The sequence below is a fragment of the Nerophis lumbriciformis genome, linkage group LG01, assembly GCF_033978685.3.
Source record: "Nerophis lumbriciformis linkage group LG01, RoL_Nlum_v2.1, whole genome shotgun sequence".
Taxonomy (NCBI): Eukaryota; Metazoa; Chordata; class Actinopteri; order Syngnathiformes; family Syngnathidae; genus Nerophis; species Nerophis lumbriciformis.
This window is the reverse complement of record NC_084548.2, coordinates 24,080,954-24,107,740: the sequence shown is the minus strand read 5'-3', so window position 1 is coordinate 24,107,740 and position 26,787 is coordinate 24,080,954. Positions and strand designations below refer to the sequence as shown.

The following is a 26,787-nucleotide window of genomic DNA, read 5'->3' as shown; positions in this document are numbered from 1 at the left end:
TCAATACACTTTGTGTGTAACCTGGAGGCACCACCTGTGTCTGCCTCACTTCTCATCTGTCTTATTTTGATAATGAAACACGGAATTTCCGTGATTTTGACCATGAAAATTATCAAAATATACAGGAACCACATCAAAATCACATAGAAAGCATAGACCAAAAGATAAATAATAAAACTTATTTTATTACTTCATTTTTTAACATCTCATGGCCTTTTACCCCCGTGGTGGCAAGGTGAGGCACTGCCTCACTTGCCTCCCCTGACAGCACATCACTGTTCAGAATCTTACACACATAGTGACATGAGTGTAAGGGCAGAGAATGTTTAGTGGACACAGGTGAGAATACGAAACCTACTTGAGGACGGAAGTGATGCAACATTTTTATTGCAACAGCCCAAACGGTGCCGTAGCTCCTGGAAGTTCCTAGAGTGGTCCTGGCCTTGAACGCCTGCTTGGTGTGGATTTGGAGAGACAAACAGAGATAAAAGGCAGAGGGCAAATTGCACTTTCTTTATTGGATTTGACTGAACATAGGAGTTGTTTTCTTGTTACAATATTTTAAAGGCTTCTAGTTGGTGTAGACTGTAGAAGATTGTGCTTCACTGTCTCAAACTGCTGACTTTCACCAGGGGTGCATAATGCAATTCAACAACATCAAAGGCTGCTTCCTCATCAACAGTTGTAAAAGTATGTTGAGATTATTGTCAATTATTTACAGTTCACGACGCAATTCGAATAGAAACGACAAATTCCTTAGATAATATTAATACAGTTTGTGATGCTGCCATAGAGCAGAACATATAAGGTATGAGGACCAGTTGTTATTTTAGATATAGGTCACATGGGCAATTGCCCACTACGGCATTTAAGGGGGCTCCGCGTCTGCGAACATGCAAATAAATTGAGTGTTTGTTTTGTCTGGGACAATCAGTGGTGGTATAGGTTGATCTGTGTAGGGAATTGGCAACCCCACTGTGTTATGTGGTGAAATCTCAGTGGCCTAGTGGTTAGAGTCCGCCCGGAGATGGGTAGGTTGTGAGTTCAAACTCCGGCCGAGTCATACCAAAGACTATAAAAATGGGACCCATTGCCTCCCTGTTTGATACTCAGCATCAAGGGTTGGAATTGGGGGTTAAATCACCAAAAATGATTCCCGGGCGTGGCCACCGCTGCTGCCCACTGCTCCCCTCACCTCCCAGGGGGTGAACAAGGGGATGGGTCAAATGCAGAGGACAAATTTAATCACACCTAGTGTGTGTGTGACAATCATTGGTACTTTAACTTTAACACCGCCAATTTTAAGTCCGGCAAAACGAAAGAAACAATGGAGGAAATTTAAGTGTGTCTTTGCGAAGAAATATGCAATACGCTAATAAAAGCACAGTATATGAATATCCCACTAAAAACCAGAATATGTTGCAGTGTGCATTTCCCGCCCCCCCAAAAATCCCTGTAATGAAATCCAAAAAACACAGCAGAGGTTTGGGTCCAGACTACGCAGTCCTCCTGTTTGTGACCTGTGTGCTGTAGCATAATTTAAGTTAAAGTACCAATGATTGTCATACACACACACGAGGTGTGGCGAAATTATTCTCTGCATTTGACTTATCACACTTGATCACCCCCTGGGAGGTGAGGGGAACAGTGAGCAGCAGCGGTGGCCGCGCCCGGGAATCATTTTTGGTGATGAAGTGTTGATTGCAACGCTCAAGTGGGTTGTTATGATGTCGTGCAGGGAAAAGTTGGCGGAGGGCCGCAAATAGGGCTCCCACCCAGGGTGTCATTTAAACTAAAGTAAATCCTCTGATACCAAGCAAATGTGCATTCTTTTAGATTTAAGAATTGATTGAGCTTGAATCTGGCAATCCAAGCAATGCAAAAGGTGGAAATCTGAGTAGATCTTTAACATCAAAATCAAACGTGTTTATTTTTGCCAAAAAATTGTTACTAGCCATATACTATGTTTAAAGCCATTAAGATTTGCTAAATGACATGATTTCACATTTAGAAAAACAATCTATTTTTTGGTTTATGAGGCTTAGTCAAATGCTGGTAGGCCAAAGAGCTGCGGTTGGAATTCCTCCATGTTCCTCAGCCATAGTGTTGCATCTTGAGTCAGACCAGGGTGCAGGTTCTCGTCTGGAATCATCACAACCTGCATCCCCGCTGCCAGGGCTGCCCTCACACCGTTGGGAGAGTCCTCAAATACCAAGCACTGTGTGGGGGGACAAGATGGAGGACAACGAAATTATAGGATTCTATAAGCGTATTAGATGCACAGCAGAGATGAGCACAAAAACAAATGCGGGGAAATGAGACACAGAGGCACCGTTTTCATTTTCAATCTGATGAGCTTGACATTTCTCGAAGGAGTGCAGGTGACCTCTGGGAGGAAGTCTGCCCATTAAAACTGCAATTTGAAGCTAGGTGCCCCCAGCAGCCCCACTTCATTGGCTTTGTTTACATTTTCATACACTGCTTGAAAACTCATTTGAGGCATTGTGGGTAAATCGAGTCATGACTGTCTGAAAAGATGATTCACAAGACTTCAGACTTCATCATTTACATTTCAACCACCTACACATAGGGCTGTGTTCAACAAAGATGACATACTAAATCAATCTCTAAATTTCTCTACTTTGACCATTTCAAAATTAATCATCCCTTACCGTTGAGACATTGGTTAATTTTTATGGATGAGGTTTATCAAAACACAGTGGTACCTTTTGTTGCACCACTTTTTGTGTAATTCAGTTTTCGGACAATAATTTGTCCTGTTTTTCTTATTGCTGGGCTGCAAACATGCAACTGAGACACACTTCTATTCAAAATGCATTAAGCAGCAGCTGCACAGATGTCAGAGTATTACAAAGATTAAGAGCAGAATATAAAGGCTAAGAAGTAAAATGTGTATCGAGGCAAATAATTTTGTTTGGTCCACGAATTAAGCACAAAGACCATAAAAGACAATCCCTCTCAAAGTTTCAGGGAGGAAGGCAGGGTACGCTCTGGACAAGTCGCCACCTCATCACAGGGCCAACACAGATAGACAGACAACCATACACACTCACATTCACACACTGGGGCCAATTTAGTGTTGCCAATAGGGATGTCCGATAATGGCTTTTTGCCGATATCCGATATTCCGATATTGACCAAACCCTTAATTACCGATACCGATATCAACCGATACCAATATATACAGTTGTGGAATTAACACATTATTATGCCTAATTTGGACAACTAGGTATGGTGAAGATAAGGTCCTTTGAAATAATAATAATAATAAAATAAAATAAGATAAATAAATTAAAAACATTTTCTTGAATAAAAAAGAAAGTAAAACAATATAAAAACAGTTACATAGAAACTAGTAATTAATGAAAATGAGTAAAATTAATTCTTAAAGGTTAGTACTATTAGTGGACCAGCAGCACGCACAATCATGTGTGCTTACAGACGGTATCCCTTGCAGACTGTATTGATATATATTGATATATAATGTAGGAACCAGAATATTAATAACAGAAAGAAACAACCCTTTTGTGTGAATGAGTGTAAATGGGGAGGGAGGTTTTTTGGGTTGGTGTACTAATTGGAAGTGTATCTTGTGTTTTTTATGTTGATTTAATAAAAAATAAAAAAATAAAATAAAATAAAATACAAAATACAAAAAACGATACCGATAATAAAAAAAAACGATACCGATAATTTCCGATATTACATTCTAAAGCATTTATCGACCGATAATATCGGCAGACGGATATTATCGGACACCTCTAGTTGCCAATCAACCTATCCCCAGGTGCATGTCTTTGGAGATGGAAGGTGTTGGACTTTTTCATGCGGGTTGAATACATTTTTGATGGCGGTTAATGTGTTGTCAAGCAATTCGCTTATAACATATGTAATACGAAAGAGTAGTTTTTGCACTCCTATTGCAAGCCAAATATTTTGCTGTCATTTAAGTATAATTCGGAAACTTCAGTAGTTTTAATGGTGTAAAGTTGATGTTTAAAAAGAATTATACAACTATAAGAAATAATGACATTTGCTAACTATTATTTTTTAGTTGCAGGTCAAATGTGGGAGAGATTTCCTTCCTAAACAAGAGCACATCATCAATGATTGAAATTCACCAGAATTTTGAGTAAAATTAGAGCTTTCCTGACGACTGATTGTGATCACAGCTATGGCAAGAGGCACAAACTCGCGATTATAAGCAAAGTGAAAGTGCCGAAAGCCAGGGGCCAACTAGATAAAACGCCAGCTTAAATCGATTCCCTGGCAACCCGAAGCATACAGGGATTAGGCCCTGAGAGTTTGGACAGATTTTAAGCGTTTCTGATCACACAAAGTGATCTCTAAGACAGGCTGACACAGCTCTGACCGGCACAATGTACAATATTTGTTGAAATAAAAAAATTAGAAATTTTTCTAGCTGTCAAAACTAACAACGGCAACAACTTTCAGTTCGCAACTATGAAACGCACACTGTGGAACAAAACTGCAGCGTTTCAGGAAACAGATAACCGAATGAATGTTGGTACAAATATTACAAAACCTACAAATAGATATCCAAGGTCTACAATCAATCAATCAATCAGTCAATCAAAATGTAATTATAAACGCCTTAACCACAAGTTCTCTTAATAGACTACATCTCCAGAATCCTTTACGCAGTGTGGAACCACAATATGGGGGCGTAAAGAGAAGAGAAAGCAGGAAATAAAGTGTAAAATGTGTTTCAATTCGTTGTAGATAAGAGTAATTGTATTTTTTCAAAATCCATCCATGTTTTAAGTTATCCATCCATCCATTTTCTACCGCTTATTCCCTGGCGCTGGAGCCTATCTCAGCTACAATCGGGCGGAAGGTGGGGTACACCCTGGACAAGTCGCCACCTCATCGCAGGGCCTGTTTTAAGTTATGTTGCTAACAAACAGAAAAACAAACCCGGGCGAAAACATAATGTGACAATACACATTATTGGACATATAAAATGTTAATGCGTCAGATTGTAGCCAAAGGCTAATTTTTCATGCAAATTGTTTTTGCTGTTTTTATCTGCCACAAGTAGAAAGCCAGTCCGTGAAAATAATGCATGCATTAAACTGGTCCCTGGTAGAAAAAAGTTTGGGGAACCCTGCTCTGTTACATATTCAGTAGGGCTGTGAATCTTTGGGTGTCCCACGATTCGATTCAATATCGATTCTTGGGGTCACGATTCAATTCAAAATTGATTTTTTTTTCAATTCAACACGATTCTCGATTCAAAAACAATTTGTTTCCCGATTCAAAAGGATTCTCTATTCATTCAATACATAGGATTTCAGCAGGATCTACCCCAGTCTGCTGACATGCAAGCAGAGTAGTAGATTTTTGTAAAAAGCTTTTATAATTGTAAAGGACAATGTTTTATCAACTGATTGCAATAATGTAAATTTGTTTTAACTATTAAATGAACCAAAAATATGACTTATTTTATCTTTGTGAAAATATTGGACACAGTGTGTTGTCAAGCTTATGAGATGCGATGCAAGTGTAAGCCACTGTGACACTATTGGTTTTTTTTTTTGGTTTTTTTTTATACATGTCTAATGATAATGTCAGTGAGGGATTTTTAATCACTGCTATGTTGAAATTGTAACTAATATTGATACTGTTGTTGATAATATTCATTTTTGTTTCACTACCTTTGGTTTGTTCTGTGTCGTGTTTGTGTCTCCTCTCAATTGCTCTGTTTATTGCAGTTCTGAGTGTTGCTGGGTCGGGTTTGGTTTTGGAATTGGATTGCATTGTTATGGTATTGCTGTGTATTGTTTTGTTAGATTGATTAATTTAAAAAAAATTAAAATAAAAAAATTAAAATATTAAAAAAATCAACAACAAAAAAAAAAAAATCGATTTTTTAAAAATGAGAATCGATTCTGAATCCCACAACGTGAGAATCACGATTCAAATTCGAATCGATTTTTTCCCACACCCCTAATATTCAGCTAATTAAGTGAATCATAACTTTATAACTATTTATTCATGTAAACTTTATTTACCGGTAGTCAGTATTTATTGATTTTTTCTGTTTACAGATTAAACTCAGAAAGTAAACATATGTTATAGAATTGCTATGAAGTAGAAAAACTGTAGGACTAAATGAAACTGTAAATATGTGACGTACCACATTGTACTTTTAAATAAACTCATGCCATCACCATAAACATGTGACCATGTGTGCTGGTATGACAATAAAGTTCCTTGAATCCCCCAAATCAGAATCAGATTTATTGGCTAATATTTCTGGGCGCGGCCACTGCTGCTGTTCACTGCTCCCCTCACCTCCCAGGGGGTGAACAAGGGGATGGGTCAAATGCAGAGGAAACCTTTCACCACACAGAGTGTGTGTGGCAATCATTGGTACTTTAACTTTAACTAATATGTTTAGCACACAAGGTTAAATGTAGTAAACAAATGCTAAAAATAAATCAATAAGAAATAAGATAAAAAATAAACAAAATAATATAATAATAAATACAATAAAATACATGTAAAAATACAAAAATATTGGAAAGAAAATAAACAAGTAATTGAAGTAAAACTGACAATGTGTAATGCAGGCTATAGATAAGTGGTTCTTAACCTGGGTTCGATCGAACCCTAGGGGTTCGGTGAGTCGGGCTCAGGGGTTACGGATACGACAACAGCAGAAGTCACACTGATTTGCAGGTGTTTATGCACTGTGTTGGTTTTGTTCTTTGAAGGTGATGTTCATGCACGGTTCATTTTGTGCACCAGTAAAAAAACATGGTAACACTTTAGTATGGGGAACATATTCACCATTAATTAGTTGCTTATTAACATGCAAATTAGTAACATATTGGCTCTTAACTAGTCATTATTAAGTACTTTTTAATGCTTTATTTGGCATGGCCTTATTATAACCCTAACCCTCTAACCCTGGCCCTAACCCTCTAACCCTAACCCTAACCAAATAACTCTAAATTAAGTCTTTGTTACTTAGAATATGTTCCCCATACTAAAGTGTTACCAAAAACATATAACTTTGCCTTGAATTTGAAAAAAAAAAAAAAAACATTGAATTTTTCACTAAAGAAGGATTCGGTGAATGCGCATATGAAACTAGTGGGGTTCGGTACCTCCAACAAGGTTAAGAACCACTGCTATAGATTAAGGAGTAACTTGCCTAAAATGTATTGCTGGACAATTGCAATTGGCATTCCTGCTTCTGCTGCTCTGTTTGAAATAAATAATTGATCATTTACCCTCAAATATATTGTTTTATTTGTTCATAAATATGCTGTTGCAGCATAATAACTGAAAGCCTGCGAAAAATAATGTGAACCAGATCAACAGAGATTTTTTTGTAGATAATTGCACAGACAAAGGACATTTTAAAACTTTCTGGCAAAAACACAATTTCTTCTCTAACTTTAAAGTACCAGTAGAGTGGAAAATCAAGTTACCTCTATACCTCTTTTTAAGGTCAAGGCAAGTGTTGCCTTAAAGGAGGGTGCTCATATTTTAGGGCACCTTTTACAGAGGGAGGTATTTGTTTTAATTTTTTAAGTTATGTACATTTATATGTACATGTAGATGCTGTATCGGGACAGCTCCATTAAGAGTTTGAGCAGAAATATGTCATAAAAATTAACTACACACAATAACACATTAACAAATGCTATGTCACATGAATGTTTTTTGAAGTAATACCTTTGTGACATGAAAAAACCCAAGTTATGTATAAAAACCTTGTGTTTACTTTTTGATATCAAAATAAAACACAAAGCAGTTTGGCTAATGAAGATGAAGTCTAATAAACAAGTTTTGTTCTTCTCTTGGTTCAGTACAACAGTTTGGCTAACACAAATAAAGAGGAGTGACACCTCTCACATCTTCACAGCCTTCGTTCAGTTCGATGAGATGACAAAACATTTTAGCTAGTATTGATGTTATTTGAACACTGATACAGTTTGCAGTTAATTAAAGGAGGAGTTAACATCCCAATCAACAAACTAAAGACTTTATAAACAAGTTGTGACAACATTCACGACACATTGCCTGCTGCAAAACATCAAATCATTTTCTCCTTCGCTGTATACTTTTAGTGTGGGGACAAGTGCGTCTATCTCCAAAATTGTCCACACCTGTCTCCATCTAAACACAGCAGTGCGCTCTTAAACACACGGCGAGAAGCGAGGGAAAATTACGTTAAACCAAGCGCTTGGCTCCGTTTACTCTGAGGGGAAATATCCGGAGCAAAGTCTGTGTCCTTTGTCCGCCATGATTATCAAGCCAAACGACACTAGTGGGCATGCGTCTGACTTTGTGTTGCCTAAAATGCATTAATAATTGAAGTTTTTTCAGTAATTAAATAATTAGACGGTATTACTAAGCGTCTGGAATTTTATCACAAATTATCATTATACCATTTACTGTTACATCCCTCGTCCTTTAACAAGTAAAATGTCAAGGGCGGTCACGGCTTTTGGCGCAGTTGCTGTTGTTAAATATGAGCCCTGTATTATCATATATATCTGCTGTATGAAACCGAAATAATTCCAAAGTTTGCGAGTATATAGATATGATCAAAATAGTATCAATCCCACCGAGATTCCCGAGCCATTTTAAGAGATGATGAGTTAGACAGTCATGTGATTGGGTGATGTAGAGGTAGGAACCGCAGATCCCTTCCCCACCAACAACAATGCAAATCATGCAGACTTCATGAGAGACAACAAAGACTACCGTATTTTCCGCACTATAAGGCGCACCGGATTATTAGCCGCACCTTCTATGAATTACATATTTCATAATTTTGTCCACCAATAAGCCGCCCCGGATTATAAGCCGCGCCTACGCTGCGCTAAAGGGAATGTCAAAAAAACAGTCAGATAGTTCAGTCAAACTTTAATAATATATTGAAAACCAGCGTTCTAACAACTCTGTCCCAAAATGTACGCAAATGTGCAATCACAAACATAGTAAAATTCAAAATGGTGTAGAACAATAGCAACATAATGTTGCTCGAACGTTAATGTCACAACACACAAAATAAACATAGCGCTCACCTTCTGAAGTTATTCTTCATTCATAAATCCTTCGAATTCTTCGTCTTCGGTGTCCGAATTGAAAAGTTGGGCGAATACGGGATCCAAAATGGCCGGTTCCGTCTCGTCGAAGTCACCGGAGTCAGTGTCACTGTTGTCCAGCAGTTCTGTGAATCCTGCCTTCCGGAAAGCTCGGACCACAGTTGTGACCGAAATATCCGCCCAGGCATTTACGATCCACTGGCAGATGTTGGCGTATGTCGTCCGGCGCTGTCTGCCCGTCTTAGTGAAGGTGTGTTCGCCTTCGGAGCTGTGTGAAAAAAGCCACCCGGCCTCTTCGCGTAAACTTCCCTTAACCACTCGCTCATCTTTTCTTCATCCATCCCTTCGAGTTAGCTTTTATGATGACGCCGGCTGGAAAGGTCTCTTTTGGCAAGGTCTTCCTTTTGAATATCACCATGGGTGGAAGTTAGCATGGCAAGCTAGAACCACAGTGAAGGATGACTTCTCATTCCCTGTGGTGCGAATATTCACCGTACGTGCTCCCGTTCCACAGTGCGGTTCACAGGAATATCAGTTGCTGTGAAATACAGTAGTAATCCGTGTGCGGATGGAGAGATTGCGTCTTTTTATGAACCGGATCGCTTAGTAGGAGCCATTTTGTGGTCTTTACAGATGTAAACAGGAAATGAAACGTACGGTGATATCCGCGCGTTTTTTCTTCTTCTTCCGGGGGCGGGTGGTTGCTTACAGTAGAAGAAGAAGCGCTTCCTGTTCTATGGGGGCGGGTGCTTTCCTTGGCGGTTGCTTGCGTAGAAGAAGAAGCGCTTCCTGTTCTACCGGGAAAAAAGATGGCGGCTGTTTACCGAAGTTGCGAGATCGAAACTTTATGAAAATGAATCGTAATAAAGCGCACCGGGTTATAAGGCGCACTGTCAGCTTTTGAGAAAAATTGTGGTTTTTAGGTGCGCCTTATAGTGCGGAAAATACGGTACTTTGGGACAAATAATGGTCCAGATACATATATTTTTGATCCTGAATATAAGGATGGTTAGCTACAAGTTTTAGAAGCTGTGTGCTAATCAGACCCAGTTTTAGTGAAAGTTTAAGCATCACGTAGTACAAGTGCTAAGTGCTAAACAATTTTTACAAACTACAAACATAATAAAACGATCACTTAATGTACAATGTCTGCTCTCACTCTTATGATGTCTGATAGGATGACCATATCTTCCCATTTAGGTGAAACATGGATTTTATCCGCACAAAGGGTTAAAAGGGGTTGTCTCCATCTCCGGGTATAAACTAAATGTCACAGATGAACAACTTCTAAATTCATGGCTAAATCCTCCTAATATCCAGATGAGAGGCATAATTTATCATTTTAAATTACTTTGATGAACCGAGACGCAATGCAGCAGTTGCAGAAACAGCAGCAAACAAGAATAACTAGATTTTCTTTACAGTTTTATGGTAGTTTGCATCCAAATATGTTGCATTACTGCCATCTTCAGTTTCATTTTATAATAACATTAAAGTCTCTCCTTGAGTACAATTCAGTATAAACTATAGTTGGCTCCTGGTTATCAATGCTGAAAATAATGTGTCCGCATTAGCGCTTTTAATAACATCATTACGAATATTTAGTTAATATTCAGGTCATGAGTATTGTTTGCGGGTTTTTAATGGTTATTCAGAAAGTTTTGTGGGAAAAATAGAGAGCCCCCATTGATTCCATTGTTAGCGGATTTATTTATTTACAACTTAGAATGCATACATTTTTTTTTTTTTAAACGTGTGTTGATGTCTTATATAGTGATTGTGAATGATAAACAACACATCTCTTTCTACAAACCCCGTTTCCATATGAGTTGTGAAATTGTGTTAGATGTAAATATAAACGGAATACAATGATTTGCAAATCCTTTTCAACCCATATTCAATTTAATGCACTACAAATACAAGATATTTGATGTTCAAACTCATAAACTTTATTTTTTTTTGCAAATAATAATTAACTTAGAATTTCATGGCTGCAACATGTGCCAAAGTAGTTGGGAAAGGGCATGTTCACCACTGTGTTACATCACCTTTTCTTTTAACAACACTCAATAAACGATTGGGAACTGAGGAAACTAATTGTTGAAGCTTTGAAAGTGGAATTATTTCCCATTCTTGTTTTATGTAGAGCTTCCGCTGTCGTATTTTACGCTTCATAATGCGCCACACATTTTCGATAGGAGACATGTCTGGACTGCAGGCGGGCCAGGAAAGTACCCACACTCTTTTTTTACGAAGCCACGCTGTTGTAACACGTGCTGAATGTGGCTTGGCATTGTCTTGCTGAAATAAGCAGGAGCGTCCATGAAAAAGACGGCGCTTGGATGGCAGCATATGTTGTGATTTCTCCAGATTCTCTGAACCTTTTGATGATATTATGGACCGTAGATGTTGAAATCCCTACATTTCTTGCAATTGCACTTTGAGAAACGTTGTTCTTAAACTGTTTGACTATTTGCTCACGCAGTTGTGGACAAAGGGGTGTACCTCGCCCCATCCTTTCTTGTGAAAGACTGAGCATTTTTTGGGAAGCTGTTTTTATACCCAATCATGGCACCCACCTGTTCCCAATTAGCCTGCACACCTGTGGGATGTTTCAAATAAGTGTTTGATGAGCATTCCTCAACTTTATCAGTATTTATTGCCACCTTTCCCAACTTCTTTGTCACGTGTTGCTGGCTTCAAATTCTAAAGTTACTGATTATTTGCAAAAAATAAAAATGTTTATCAGTTTGAACATCAAATATGTTGTCTTTGTAGCATATTCAACTGAATATGGGTTGAAAATGATTTGCAAATCATTGTATTCCGTTTCTATTTACATCTAACACAATTTGTACATTTCTTTTTAATTTTTGTGTATTTCCAGTAAGACTGATCCGATAACATGATCGGAGTGCAGAAGTATTCTTCTAGTGAGTTCAAGCTAACGGAAATTACCGAAAGTATTCGGAGCGGAATATTCAAAATGGCTGACTGAATGTTTGGCATATTATGATGTTTAGAAGTATTTTCACAAACTTTGCTGATTGTAAATAAATTGAATATGGTTTAATGGATACAATGAAACACAATCAAGCATATAAAGCCAACTTGTTTTTCCACTCTATTGGTACTTTAAGAAACAAAAAAACAAATGTTTAATACATTCACTTCCATAGACCCACCATCCACAATGGGCAACAGGGTGCCCATAAAATGGGCAATGGGTGACAATTAGAGATGTCCAATAATATCGGCCTGTAAAATCGGAAATTTTCGGTATCGTTTTTTTTATCATCGGTATCGTTTTTTTTCTTTTCTCTTTTTTTTTTTATTAAATCAACATAAAAAAACACAAGATACACTTACAATTAGTGCACCAACCCCAAAAACCTCCCTCCCCCATTTACACTCATTCACACAAAAGGGTTGTTTCTTTCTGTTATTAATATTCTGGTTCCTACATTATATATCAATATAGATCAATACAGTCTGCATGGGATACAGTCCGTAAGCACACATTATTGTGCGAGCTGCTGGTCCACTAATAGTACTAACCTTTAACAGTTCATTTTACTTAATGTCGTTTTTCATTAATTACTAGTTTCTATGTAACTGTTTTTATATTGTTTTACTTTCTTTTTTTATTCAAGAAAATGTTTTCAATTGATTTATATTATTTTATTTTATTAATTTTTAAAAAAAAGTACCTTATCTTCACCATACCTGGTTGTCCAAATTAGGCATAATAATGTGTTAATTCCACGACTGTATATATCAGTTGATATCCGTATCGGTTGATATCGGTATCGGTAATTAAAGAGTTGGACAATATCGGAATATCGGATATCGGCAAAAAGTCATTATCGGACATCCCTAGTGACAATCGAAAGCAGGTGCTCTGGTTTCCTTATATTGTTGCTGTGCCATTAAACATGATGGCTGGAAGGGAAGGAGCCCCTAGAATCAGAACATTTGAGTTGTGTCACTTGAACTATGCTTTTATGAAAATCTAGTCATAACTTCTGTGGTGAATTGAAAATATACAAAAACAACAAAACTGTTGACTTCTGTGACGACATTCAGATTGAAATTCAAGGAAGTTTAATCATACGGCAGAGCAAAGAGGTTGAGCGTGGAGCTTGCTATTTTTGTAAGAAACATTTGGATCCCTCACTAATGTCTTTGAGTGGGAGAAATTGAAACTCAAAAAGAGCAAATGATACTTTAATCTGCTTCTGATGCATTACGGCTTTAGGGGGCTTAATAGATTATTGGTGCACTAAAATGCAAGTCAGAATATTGACGACAATAATGAATGCTTGATGTCACGTCATCATCTTAAGTGCTTAGTATGGCTCCAATTAGATTCCTGCGCTTACAGCCACTCAGACATATTCACATAGCATAGTGTTTTTAGACCGCTATTAATAATGTGATGCATTCATCCATCCATCCATTTTCTACCGCTTATTCCCTTTGGGGTCACGGGGGGCGCTGGAGCCTATCTCAGCTACAATCGGGCGGAAGGCGGGGTACACCCTGGACAAGTCGCCACCTCATTCAGTTTTAATCAAAATGTATTTAGTTCTTTGACAAAGCGTCAAAATCACTCTGCCTTCGCAGAGAGAATTGCAGATCTTGAGATACTTTCAATAATGTTCCAATGTGCAACTCAAAAACTGCACAACTGCTTTTGTTTTGCATCTGAATGCAACACATATCTGATCCATTTGCCCGTGTAATCTAAAGCACCATAAAACCATCTGAAACCATTTCCCTCTTTAATCTTGTCTGTTTGCTGTAGCTTTGTTTACATACTTCAAAACAAGTCAACTCATCTTATCTGTATAGTGTTTCTCCAGAATTATGTTGCCCCACTCAGCCATCGGCTTTGACCTAATTAATGCCTTCGCACATAGCTTAAACATGGATATTTTTGAGAGCTGTCAATACATTTTTAAGCATGTATTGGATACCGGCTTTCCCTAAGCTCAATCAATAAAGACACAAAGACAAGGTTTAAGTCTTTGCGTTCCTTTATTCTCAGCTGATGATGTTATTCCTCTATGCCAAAATGGGAACCATATATACTGTATTTGCAAAGTTAGCTTACACAAAATGGCGAAGGTGGATGCATTAACTTTGCCAGTTGACTTTTGAAAGTGCAGTCAATACGACTGAACTGTATGTGAACAGTGATGATTGAAAAATATATCCAACAGAGAAGATGTCAGTGTCAGGCTTGTCCCTGACAGTTTGACTGTGTTTTAGTTTTTTCTCTGTTTGTCTTAGTTTCCTGTCAGCGCTTTTATTTTGTCTTCATTTCCTGAGTGTCTCCCTGAGTGCTGCTTCCCCTCAGCTGTGGCTGATTGGCACCTGGCCACACCTGGTGTCAATCAGCCAGCTACTATTTAAACCTGCCTTCTCCTCCAGTCATTGCTGGATCATTGTCATCACTACCTGATTGTCATTGCCGATGTCATTGTAGTGTCTACCTGTCATTTCTACTTGTCGTTGTCAGTGTAGCTGGATGCGGTAGCGGTAAGCTATATTCTGTAGCTGTTTGTAGTCTGCTGTCTTTTTGTTCCTCGTCTTCCAGTTCTTGTTTCCCTGGCATCCTGTTTCCTGGTTTGTGTTTTTTTCCTTTATTTTATAAACATTAAATCATGTTTTCCCGTATAACGCCTTCCGCCTTCTCTGCATCTTGGGGTTCGTGTCCTACAAACTCTGACAGTCAGAGGCAAAAGGCCAAAGTAAAATGTACCGGTACTTACTACCTACCAGCCTATTTGTCAGAGTTTAGCATTGATCAGTTGTCAAAGATTATTCCCATATATTTAAGCAAGGCCTCCATTAATTGTTAGACATTTTTTAAAGGTCAGACTGTTAGATGTGCATTGTGACCTCTCTACTAGTTCAGATTTTAGATCTATCATGTTAGCACAAGACTGAATTGAATAACTTTCAACCTAAAATGGTCTTTATAGACGATGCTTGAAGCCTGGTTTACATGGTACAATATTTGCAGGCTTATAAAATGAATGCAAGCTACACTGCATGACCCGAAACGGCTAGGGTGAGAATGTCATGCACATACTGTCATTGTGTCATTAGCGCACACCGGAGATGTCCAATAATATCAGTCGAGCGATATTAACAACCAATATAGGCATAAAAATTAGATGTCGGATCATATTGGGGTTGTTTTTTTTCTGTCGAAAATCCATCCATCCATTCTCTACCGCTTGTCCCTTTCAAGGTCGCGGGGGGTGCTGGAGCCTATGTCAGCTGCATTTGGGCTGAAGGCAGGGTACACCCTGGACAAGTCACCACCTCATCCCAGTGCCAACACAGATACAGACAACATTCGCACTCACATTTACACACTAGGGCCAATTTAGTGTTGCCAATCAACCTATCCCCAGGTGCATGTTTTTGGAGGTAGGAAAAAGCCGGAGTACCCGGAGGGAACCGACCCAGTCACAGGGGGATCATGCAATCTCCACACAGAAAGATCCCGAGCCCAGGATTGAACTCTGGACTTTCTGTCACAAGGGGTTTTTGCGGCTCATTGCGGGGTCGTTCTCCCGGGAATGCAGAACGAACAACTCCGGACGACAGCGTGAGGTAGGAGATGATTTTAATCTTCTCAAGAAATCTTGGCAGGGCATGAGGTAAACAAACAAACTATGGCGTGGAACAAACACGAAACTGTGGCATGAAACAAACAGCATAAACTGTGGCGTGGGACAAACACGTAACTGTGGCATGAACTAAACACGACTTACATGGACACGGCATGAATCGAACTATGATGCCAGGCCGACTGACTGGCAAAGGCAGGCTTAAATAATGGCTCTGATTAGTGCTCGCGAAGCAGGTGAGAGCCAGGTGGAAATAATAAGTAACCATGGTAACCAACCCAAACTCAGAGATGTCACAAACAGAAACTAAAAGAGTCCAAAGCTAACACAATACGAAGGTGTCATGATCCGTGGTCCGTATCATGACACCTTCGTATTGTGAGGCACATGCACTAACCCCTGTACCACCGTGCTGCCCTCTGTCGATAATGATATCGGATAAAGTATTTCCTGTATTTCAGCCCAGATGATGACCCCATCAAACTGCGATGCTACACAAAAAAAATTACACTGGTTGTATTAGTCCAGAGTAGGGTTGTACAATATACCGGTACTAATAAAGTACTGTGGTACTAATAAATTGACAACAATACTTTACTGCCTTTAAAAAAAACCGTTATTTATTTATTTTCATGCTGCTGTGTGGCGTTGACAAGAGAGCGGAGGAGAATGTTGAGTGTGTCAGCTCGCACACACTCACAGAGCCCACAGACAGAAACAGTGAGGAGAGGAAAAATGGCAAAAAAAGCGCTTTTCTACCTTCAAGGCACTCAAAGCGCTTTGACACTATTTCCACATTCACACACTGATGGCGGGAGCTGCCATGCAAGGCACGAACCATGACCCATCAGGAGCAAGGGTGAAGTGTCTTGCTCAAGGACACAACGGACACGACTAGGGTGATCAAACCAGGAAACCCTCAAATTGCTGGCACGGCCACTCTCCCAACCGTGCCACACCGTCCGCCGCCGTAATGTACTTAACTAGCTCCTCACATACAGATACGTAGACGCACACACAGCTAGTTAGCTTGATGCCAAATAGCGTAGTCAAACTAATAATGCTTGTGAAATTACTGGGTTTTTTTTTACAAATTCCTACAATTTGTGTTTTATCTTTAACAATGTTTTACCTGCTTCATGTCTTATCTGTGTACTTTCAGCCACAGTATTGTTTTTATTATTTACTAATGATTGTATTTTCCTTCAAGCCAGTCCAAGAATGTCAACCATAAATTATAAAGCACTTAATATGAAGTCAGTAAAACTTTCTATTCTATTCTAACCTAATCCTAGATTATGGCAGGCTATATGTAATAAATACACTTGTAAATTGTTAAAGTTAAAGTACCAATGATTGTCACACACACACTAGGTGTGGCGAGATTATTCTCTGCATTTGACCCATCACCCTTGATCACCCCCTGGGAGGTGAGGGGAGCAGTGAGCAGCAGCGGTGGCCGCGCCCGGGAATCATTTTTGGTGATTTAACCCCCAATTCCAACCCTTGATGCTGAGTGCCAAGCAGAGAGGTAATGGGTCCCATTTTTATAGTCTTTGGTATGACTCGGCCGGGGTTTGAACTCACAACCTACCGATCTCAGGGCGGACACTCTAACCACTAGGCCACTGAGTGCAATAATAAATATATGTTTAACATATTGTAAGATTTTTTGTTATAATGAGACAATTTTAAAAAACATTTTATGGTCAACTTTATTTTGAAAAGTATCGAAAATAGGGATGTCCGATAATGGTTTTTTGCCTTTAACCGATATTGTCCAACTCTTTAATTACCGATACCGATATCAACCGATACCGATATCAACCGATATATACAGTCGTGGAATTAACACATTATTATGCCTAATTTGGACAACCAGGTATGGTGAAGATAAGGTACTTTAAAAAAATAAAAAAAATAAGATAAATAAATTAAAAACATTTTCTTGAATAAAAAAGAAGGTAAAACAATATAAAAACAGTTACATAGAAACTAGTAATTAATGAAAATTAGTAAAATTAACTGTTAGTACTATTAGTGGACCAGCAGCACGCACAACCATGTGTGCTTACGGACTGTATCCCTTGCAGACTGTATTGATATATATTGATATATAATGTAGGAACCAGAATAATAATAGCAGAAAGAAACAACCCTTTTGTGTGAATGAGTGTGAATGAGTGTAAATGGGGGAGGGAGGTTTTTTGGGTTGGTGCACTAATTGTAAGTGTATCTTGTGTTTTTTATGTTGATTTAATAAAAAAAAACAAAAAAAAAAAAACCCGATACCGATAATTAAAAAAAACGATACCGATAATTTACATTTTAACGCATACATCGGCCGTTAATATCGGCCTGTCGATATTATCGGATATCTCTAATCGAAAAGTATCGAAATACATTTTGGTAGCGGTACCAAAAATACTGGTTTTGAGACAACCCTAGTCCAGTTTAACACTTTGTACTTTACTTTGCTTGTGGAATAACCAGTAGAAATGTGCAGCGACATTGTCAACAGATTTAAGTTGTCTATTCATGGAATATTATATGCTTTGCAAGCTGTATGGAGCCAGCTAAATCGTCCATGTCTTCTACTAGCTTTTGGAATAGGTCCACCAATGAGAGCATCTTTGCCACAGCTTTTAAGGAAGTTCACAAGTTGAATGAAGTGCATCTTGGTGATCTCGGACTGTCAAAGGACTATCATTTGACCCTAATTGGACTATTACTTTCTTGACGGACCTGCCTTTCGCCTGAGTGCAGCTGGGTTAGGCTCCAACACCCGCGCGACCAGGGACAAGCGGTAGAAAATGGATGGAAGGACGGATGGACTCTGTGGTGTGGAGAGATATCGGGCTGCCTTAGCTGGAGGCCCGAAATCTGTTTTTTGGGGAGGACATTTGTGGCGGTGCTCTGCTGGACTGTGTGATTGATTGCGGCAAAGTTGGAGCTTCCTTTCTAGGAGAGGAAAGTATTTTGAATTAAAGAAGTCATATCTATTACTCAGCTGGATGCTCTTGCCGTTAACCAGAGAGTAGGTTTTATTCTCTTGTTATTCAGAGCGACCAATAACGTTTCGTTTAAAAGTGACAAATGCTGTGATAAAGAGAGGACTCTCAGAAAGGCTTCTATGTACTGTTAACAAATACAAAAACAAATGCATTAATCCCACAGAAGTGGTTGTGTTAACACTTAGTACCGTACAAATGATCTAACAGAATATACTTCAAAGGCAGGAGGAATGTGTTGTTCTTTGTATGGTGTCATTTTAGATTATTTTGTTTGTAGGCTTCATACAATCTGCAGATTTTCTACTCCAATTTACATCCACGGATGTATGTATTGAAGCTTAACACAGTTGAATTGTTTAATATTTGGATCACAGCAAATCCGAGCCATAGAACCGGTTAGCTGTTAAGTTAATGTTGTGTCAGACGATAAGGCGGACTCTGTCCACAAATACACAGTGTGCGCATTTATTTACTAAACTTGGAAAACAAGGCAGGCATGTCCTGATAAAGCTTGTCAAGATAATGCTTGCAGTAAATAATAGCAAGCTCGAAGGAAGCAACAAGTCAATTCAGGTTTGCAGGGGAAAAAAAGCTGGTAGTTATTCAAATTAGAACTATCAAAAAAAGCCCCTTCTGCCTGAATCATAATTTAGTTATGCTCTTAAGTGCATGCCTTGCAATTCTCAGCCAAAACACGTCACAGGTCCTAAGAAAGTTTCCTCTGTTACCGAGAAGACTTATTATGGATATGATATCATGTGATGTCTGCTTTTTCTCTGTGAGGCACGTGAACCAAAAAATTGGGTGCAGCTTTGTATAAAGCGCAGGGAACAAAGTCTGGGAAAAAAGTAGCGGACTGGAAATCACAGTAGATAGTAACCGTTTTGTGTCCTAGTGAGCAATGACAACTGCAACAGCCAGATTGTTGTTGGTCCTGGAACTAATCTTTACAAACAACAGTTAGTTTACTTTTAATTAGGGTCGTCCAGCGATTGAAATAATTAATCGAGATTTATTGCATTTTTCCTGTATTTAATTTGTGACTGAACATGATTAATCACAGATAAAGTTTTTTTTTAATTTTTTTTTTTAATAAGTGTACCTTAGACAGATCATTTTAAAGTTTTTATTAATATCAACATGGGACTGGCCAATTCATACAAATGTTTGTTTATGAAACATACTATTTGAAAAAGCTCAACATAAAATGGACACAATTACACTTAGACTGACAAAAAAAAGGACCCGTGGTGCGCCAGTGTCGTGTTTGGATACCAGTTTAGCGCATTAATTACACAAAATGTGAATTGTTCAGTGACGTGCGGTGAGGTTGATGGCTGGTGAGGCACTGACTTCATCACAGTCAGATTTACAAACATATGAACCCTAAAGAGTATCGTATTCACCATTTGATTGGCAGCAGTTAACGGGTTATGTTTAAAAGCTCATACGAGCATTCTTCCCTGCTTGGCACTCAGCATCAAGGGTTGGAATTGGGGGTTAAATCACCAAAAATGATTCCCGGGCGCGGCGCCGCTGCTGCCCACTGCTCCCCTCACCTCCCAGGGGGTGATCAAGGGGATGGGTCAAATGCAGACGACAAATTTCATTACACCTAGTGTGTGTGTGACAATCATTGGTACTTTAACTTAACTTTAACTTTACACATACAAACTGTAGCACACAAAAAAGCACATTTAATAAAAAAAAACGTTATTATGGTCTTACCTTTACTTATAAATTAAGTCCATGCCGCAACTGAAGCCCTCACTTAAACTTTCCACGTGCAAGATTGAATCTATTTAAAAAAGTGTAACCGAGGGTTTATAAATGTCGCCTATACTGTACGAAACTACAAAATAACAAACACGGAGGCTCCAGTTTACACGAGGACCACTTTATTTACCTTCTTTCAAAAACCTCCACAACGTGACATCACTTCCGCTCTTAGCGCCTTCAAAATAAGAGCTCAAGGCATATACTGTATAACAGCGCATAACAGGAACTTAACATCACAAAGAGGAAAGCCCATGAAAATAGGTTACAAAAGTTATCTAATAAGAAGCCAAAAAGTGCAAAAACAATAATGTTCGTGTTGGAGGAGTTGTGAATTAGGTACACCTGCAGTCTGCAGTTGTATCTAATGTTGTGTCCATGCAGTCATTCACAACTCATCCAACACCAACATTATTGTTTTTGCACTTTTTGGCTTCTTATGAAATATTTTTTTTAAATAGATTCAATCTTGCACGTGGAAAGTTTAAGTGTGGGCTTTAGTTGATATAACAATTCTACGGCGGGGGTGCAGGAGGCGAGCCTCACACAGTGCGTCTTTTGCAGCCGTTTTATGATCGCTCAGCACAAGAAATACTTTACACACATACAGTTGTTGACAAAATACACTGTACATTATATACCTCAGCTAACTAAACTATGGAAATGTATAATATAGTTCATATAGCAATACAGTCTCACTGCACAGCAGGCCAGCAGTTAGCCGAGTCATTGTGCAATCCATGTTGCGGCACTGAGTGACGTGCCTCAACTGGCTGCTGTTCACCGCACCGTCTCTTCTCAGTATTTGAACGGCAAATGTGAAAATTCAGCGATTTTGAATAAAAATAATCTAAAACTGGTGAAGTTAATTGGAAAATAACTTTATAGTATAATCACTGGATACATATAACAAATTTTTTTTTTTTTTTTTTTTACATTTTTTTTCTTTCCATGATGGCAGGTGAGGCCCTGCCTCTGCACGTCACTGGAATTGTTACAAAAAAACTTTGATTGTAAAATATGTTTGGTTCAGTAACCTGTGATATTTGTTGCTAAATAAAAGCTTCTGATATTCCAAATATTATAATAATATAAGTAAATCATATTCATATCACTGCATGACAATGTCTTAAACTTCTCTATTTTGCAATACTGTGTAATGTTATTAGATGATCAACCTGCTAAACACTTTGTAATTAACCACAGGGTCTCCAAACATATAGTTGATTGTGGCGCACCGGCACGGTACAACAAAAGTCTTTAAAAGAATTGTGTTTCCTTATGAAAACAAATTTAAGTAATCACTTGTATGGATGGATATACTCTATATCACAGCTGGGCAAATATTTTGATTCGGGGGCCACATTGAGAGAAAAAATGTGTATGTGTGTATAAATTATATCTACACATTTAGCTGTAAAAATCTGCTGTACAGTGTGTGTGTTTAGGTCCCCTTTTTTCAGGAACACAAATACCAAAAGTCACAATGTCCGATAGAGTTCTAAAAACGTTATGACAGACCACCTCAAAAAAACTGAATGGCATTTTACAGTTTTTTACTGAATGGGACACCCAAAATGTACATAAAAATAAAGAAAATGGGATTTACAATATTAACTATTGACAATAAACAATTGATGTGCTTTTTTTGTGCCTACTTTTACAGTGACTTAATTGTGGAGAACATTAATAAACCACTTCCAGTTCTTTTTTTCTATCTCTAATTCAAGGAACTGTTTACATATTTATTTGGCCATCTAAATTCCAGAATTCCAAATAAAGTACAGCTTGTGTTACATTTTACAATAAGCAGCAATAATTAAAAAACAACAGCAAAACGATGTAATATATGAAAAATATATGTTAATACTAACACATATCTGTTTTTAAATATATATATATATATATATATATATATACATATATATATATATATATATATATATATATATATATATATATATGTATATATATATATATATATATATATATATATATATATGTATATATATATATGCACATTTGTTTTGAATTTTTTAAAGAAAATTATGTCATATATATTGTATGATGACATCATATTAGCCACGCCCCCGCATTGCCCATTGAGACACACGTGATTTAGGGCTATATAAGGTGTACTCCGCCTTCCGCCCAAATGCAGCTGAGATAAGCTCCAGCACCAAAAGGGACAAGCGGTACACAATGGATGGATGGATGGATGGATGGATAAGTAAACATTGATTGATTGATTGATTGTTTCTAGCTATGCCCCCACCACCACATGTATATTGGCAATCTATGGAAACCCTGAACCAACATGTTTTAGGGGAATTTACACATTATTTCAGCCTGCCAAAAAATGTGTCCTCCCTCTATAATCCTCAATTGATGTACTATATTATTCATGTCATGTTCTGCTTTTTGTTGCCGTGCCTGGTTTTCGGACTACAGAGCGCAGCCACCTTTGCACACACCTAATACCCATTTCCTTCTGACTACTTAAACTCTCCAGTCCATTCATTTGGCACCAGTTGATTCCCAACGCTTCATTCTTCCCTCTGCTCTGGCTCCACCCGTGCTCCTTGTTACTGTGGCTCTGGCGCTGCTGTGTAGTGTTTATTTGTTCCTTTTCACTCCTTTTGTGTGCGATTTCCGTTTCCGTTTCACTCCTTTCTGAATGCCCTTGGTATTAATATTTGTAATATTTCTTGTCTGTTTTTGGGTTCTACTCCATCATAAGCCGATCGTAACAAATGCGCTCACTGGCTTCGGACAGACTCTCGATAATCAGGACAAGCTGCTGCGTGATTTGACGGACGCCTTCCAGATGCTGTCTGCCAATGTTGGCACCCTCAACCAGCGTGTCGATCGGACGAGCACTGTGACTCACCCAGGATGAAGTGACGCCGGGACTGGGACCTTTCCACATTCACTAGCGACTATACCCCCCACACCTCGGGAGCCCTATAATCCTCACTTCCCCCGTTTCACCGGTGAGTCTGGGTCTTGCGTGCAGTTCCTCCATCAGTGCTCATTACTATTTGATCAATATCCTGGTTCTTATTTCTCTGACCAGGCTAAAATAGCTTTTATCATGAGCCTGTTATCTGACATAACAGGCTCATGGCGGTTACTAAGAATGCTACCGCTCCCGCTGTGCGCACGTCACTACCCTTGTTTACTACAGAAATGATAAAGGTGTTTGATCACCCTCTAAAAGGCAGAGAAGCAGACAGGCGCCTGCAGGACTTAAAACAAGGAAAGCTCTGTGTGGCCGCATAGTCCATAGACTTGCGGATCCTAGCATGCATAGAGTGGATTTGGTGACGCTGCTTTATGCAGCATTTTTTGTAAGGGATTAAATTGTCACATCAAGAACGGACTTGCTACTAACAACAAAACTGCCACTGTTGACACACTCTTTGATTTAGCCATTCGCCTAGATGACAGAATACATTAATGCAATGGAGAAGATGCTAAGAAAGATAGCCGATACTTTACATCAGGGGTGCTCACACTTTTTCTGCAGGTGAGCTACTTTTCAATTGATCAAGTCATGGGGATCTACCTCATTCATATATAGAATTTATATTTACCTATTTATGAAATATATGTTTTTGTTAATAAGTTAAAGGTGTTTAATGATAATGCAAGCATGTTTAACACATATAGTTAATATTGTTAATAAATTAAAGGTGTTTAATGATAATGCAATCATGTTTAACACATAGTTAATATTGTTAATAAATTAAAGGTGTTTAATGATAATACAAGAATGTTTAATACATATAGTTAATATTGTTGATAAATTAAAGGTGTTAAATGATAATACAAGTATGTTTAATAGATATAGTTAATATTGTTAACAAGTTAAAGGTGTTTAAAGATAATACAAGCATGTTTAATACATATAGTTAATATTGTTAACAAGTTAAAGGTGTTTAATGATAATACAAGCATGTTTAATACATATAGTTAATATTATTAATAAGTTAAAGGTGTTTAAAGATAATACAAGCATGTTTAACACATATAGTTAATATTGTTAACAAGTTAAAGGTGTTTAAAGATAATACAAGCATGTTTAACACATAGTTAATATTGTTAACAAGTTAAGGTGTTTAAAGATAATACAAGCATGTTTAACACATATAGATTCCTTTCTTTCATGAAGACAAGAATATAAGTTGGTGTATTACCTGATTCTGATGACTTGCATTGATAGGAATCAGACAGTGGTGCTAAAAACGTCCGCATTTTCGAATGGAGGAGAAAAAAGTCCTCCTTTCTGTCCAATACCACATGAAAGTGGTTGGTTTTTGGCATCTTATTTATCCAGCTTCGGTACTCCTTTGTATACACTTTACAAGAAATACATTGTCGGCAAACTCCGTAGCTTGCTAGCTTGTGCACGCCAGCTTTCTGAGACTCTTGTTTTGTTAGCGTAACTGTGCAGTCGGTCTTTGGAGTTTTGACAACAGGTACGGCGCCAGAGTCTGTTGAAATAAAGTGTTTCTCGCCTTCCAGTCGGTAATTTTAATGAGCTGGCAGCAGCCAGCGTCATCTCAGAAGACCCTCGGGTGCCGTGAATGTCAATCAAGTGACGAAAGTGACGTCATAGTGAAGATTTATGATCGCTCATTTTTAGGACTATTTTTTTAATGCCTGGCTGGTGATCGACTGACACACCCTCCGAGATCGACCGGTAGCTCGCGATCGACGTAATGAGCACCCCTGCTTTACATCTTCGCCTAAGGGAGCCATATCGACAGCGGCAGGAGTCGACCCTGTAATCATTGCTGCCATAACCGCCACTCTTCAACTTAAAGACGCCACAGAGGTGCCTATGCAGCGAGGAAGACAAGTCTCCGCTGCGGAGGAAGCTCGTTGGCAAAGATTATGCCTCCTACTGTGGCAGCACGGACCACTAAATTTCCAACTGCTCCATTTGCCCTCCCAGACGCACCCCCAGCTCCTTAAGCTTCTACTAATGGATTGTGGGAGTACCCTCAGGCTCATAGGCCTGACAAGAGACTCGAACTTCCGGGGGTAGGGGGCGCAGTGTCAAGACTGTTGCGTTTATTGACTTTTATTGACTCGGGGGCAGATGATTGCTTTATGGACTCCAACTTTGTGGACTTGCATAAAATTGCTAAAATCAAACTTTGCTCCCCTAAGGAGGTCAGGTCTGCTCACTGGCGAGGGTGACACACCAAACTGTGATCACAGCTATCGGCTAATCCCCATGAGGCAATACACTACTTTAATCTCCTATGTCAGTCGACCATTTTTTTTGGTGTGCCATGGCTTAAACTTCATAATCTCAGCATTTATTCGCGTAAAACCACAATTTTGAATTGAAACAGTTTTTGCCAAGCTAATTGTTTGCATTCCCCTGGTCCCACGACGGCCACGCCTAGCCATGTAAAAAAGATCATTAATCCTTAAGGGGTACTTGCCGAATATCATGACCTTTTGAACAGGTACGGTATTTAGTAAAGACCGGACTCAGTTCCTTTTCCCAAATTGTCCTGACGACTGTTCCATTAAACCCCGCCCGGGGGCATTGCTACCTGTAGCAAGCCTCTATAACAGGGGTGTCCAAACTTTTTCCAGCGACGGCCACATAAATAAAAATTGAAGGATGCGAGGGCCACTTTGATACATGTACATTAAAGACACTAAAACCAATACAAAATAGGTGAATCGATATATGCTAAACTAAATGAACACAACATCCATATCTTAGCTCTGTGTTAATAAGTAACAAAGCATATTGTATGTAATTTTGCTTTAAATTAGGCATTTTCAAGGGAAAAAAAATGGCTATATTACATCTGGCCCACTACATAATTGAATGTGGCCCGCGGGAAAAAATAAATAAATGTGACTCACGAAAGGTAGAAAATAAAAGTTTAAAAAAAGCACAATGTTATTTCCATTTTGTACTGCATGCAGGTGCATATCTTAAAAACTGTAAAATCGAATAAAACATCATATTTATTTTTCTTAAAAAAAATATATAAATACTTAAATATTTGCTTGACTTATAGTATCCATCAAATCACTGTAAAAATTACAATAGATTGTATGGTAAAAAACTGGCTTACCATTATTCCATTTAGAGTAATATGCTGTATAATATCACCATCAATACGGTAAAATTCTAGCGACCGAGCTGCCAGATTTTTGCCACAAAATCTTCAGATTGTTTTTACTGTGTATGTTAAGTATGTGATA

General features: G+C 38.4%; 1 protein-coding gene across 2 annotated transcripts in view; it reads right to left on the bottom strand.

Moving 5' to 3' along the window:
• Positions 1 to 498: 498 nt before the first annotated feature.
• pudp (pseudouridine 5'-phosphatase) overlaps positions 499 to 26,787 on the bottom strand; it is a 73,398-nt gene continuing 47,109 nt past the window's right edge. For both annotated transcript variants that reach the window (XM_061977813.1, XM_061977805.1), the window contains exon 4: positions 499 to 2,218. In XM_061977813.1, coding sequence (XP_061833797.1) covers positions 2,042 to 2,218 — 177 coding nt within the window. In that variant the 3' untranslated portion in view covers positions 499 to 2,041. The remainder of the gene's footprint in view (positions 2,219 to 26,787) is intronic.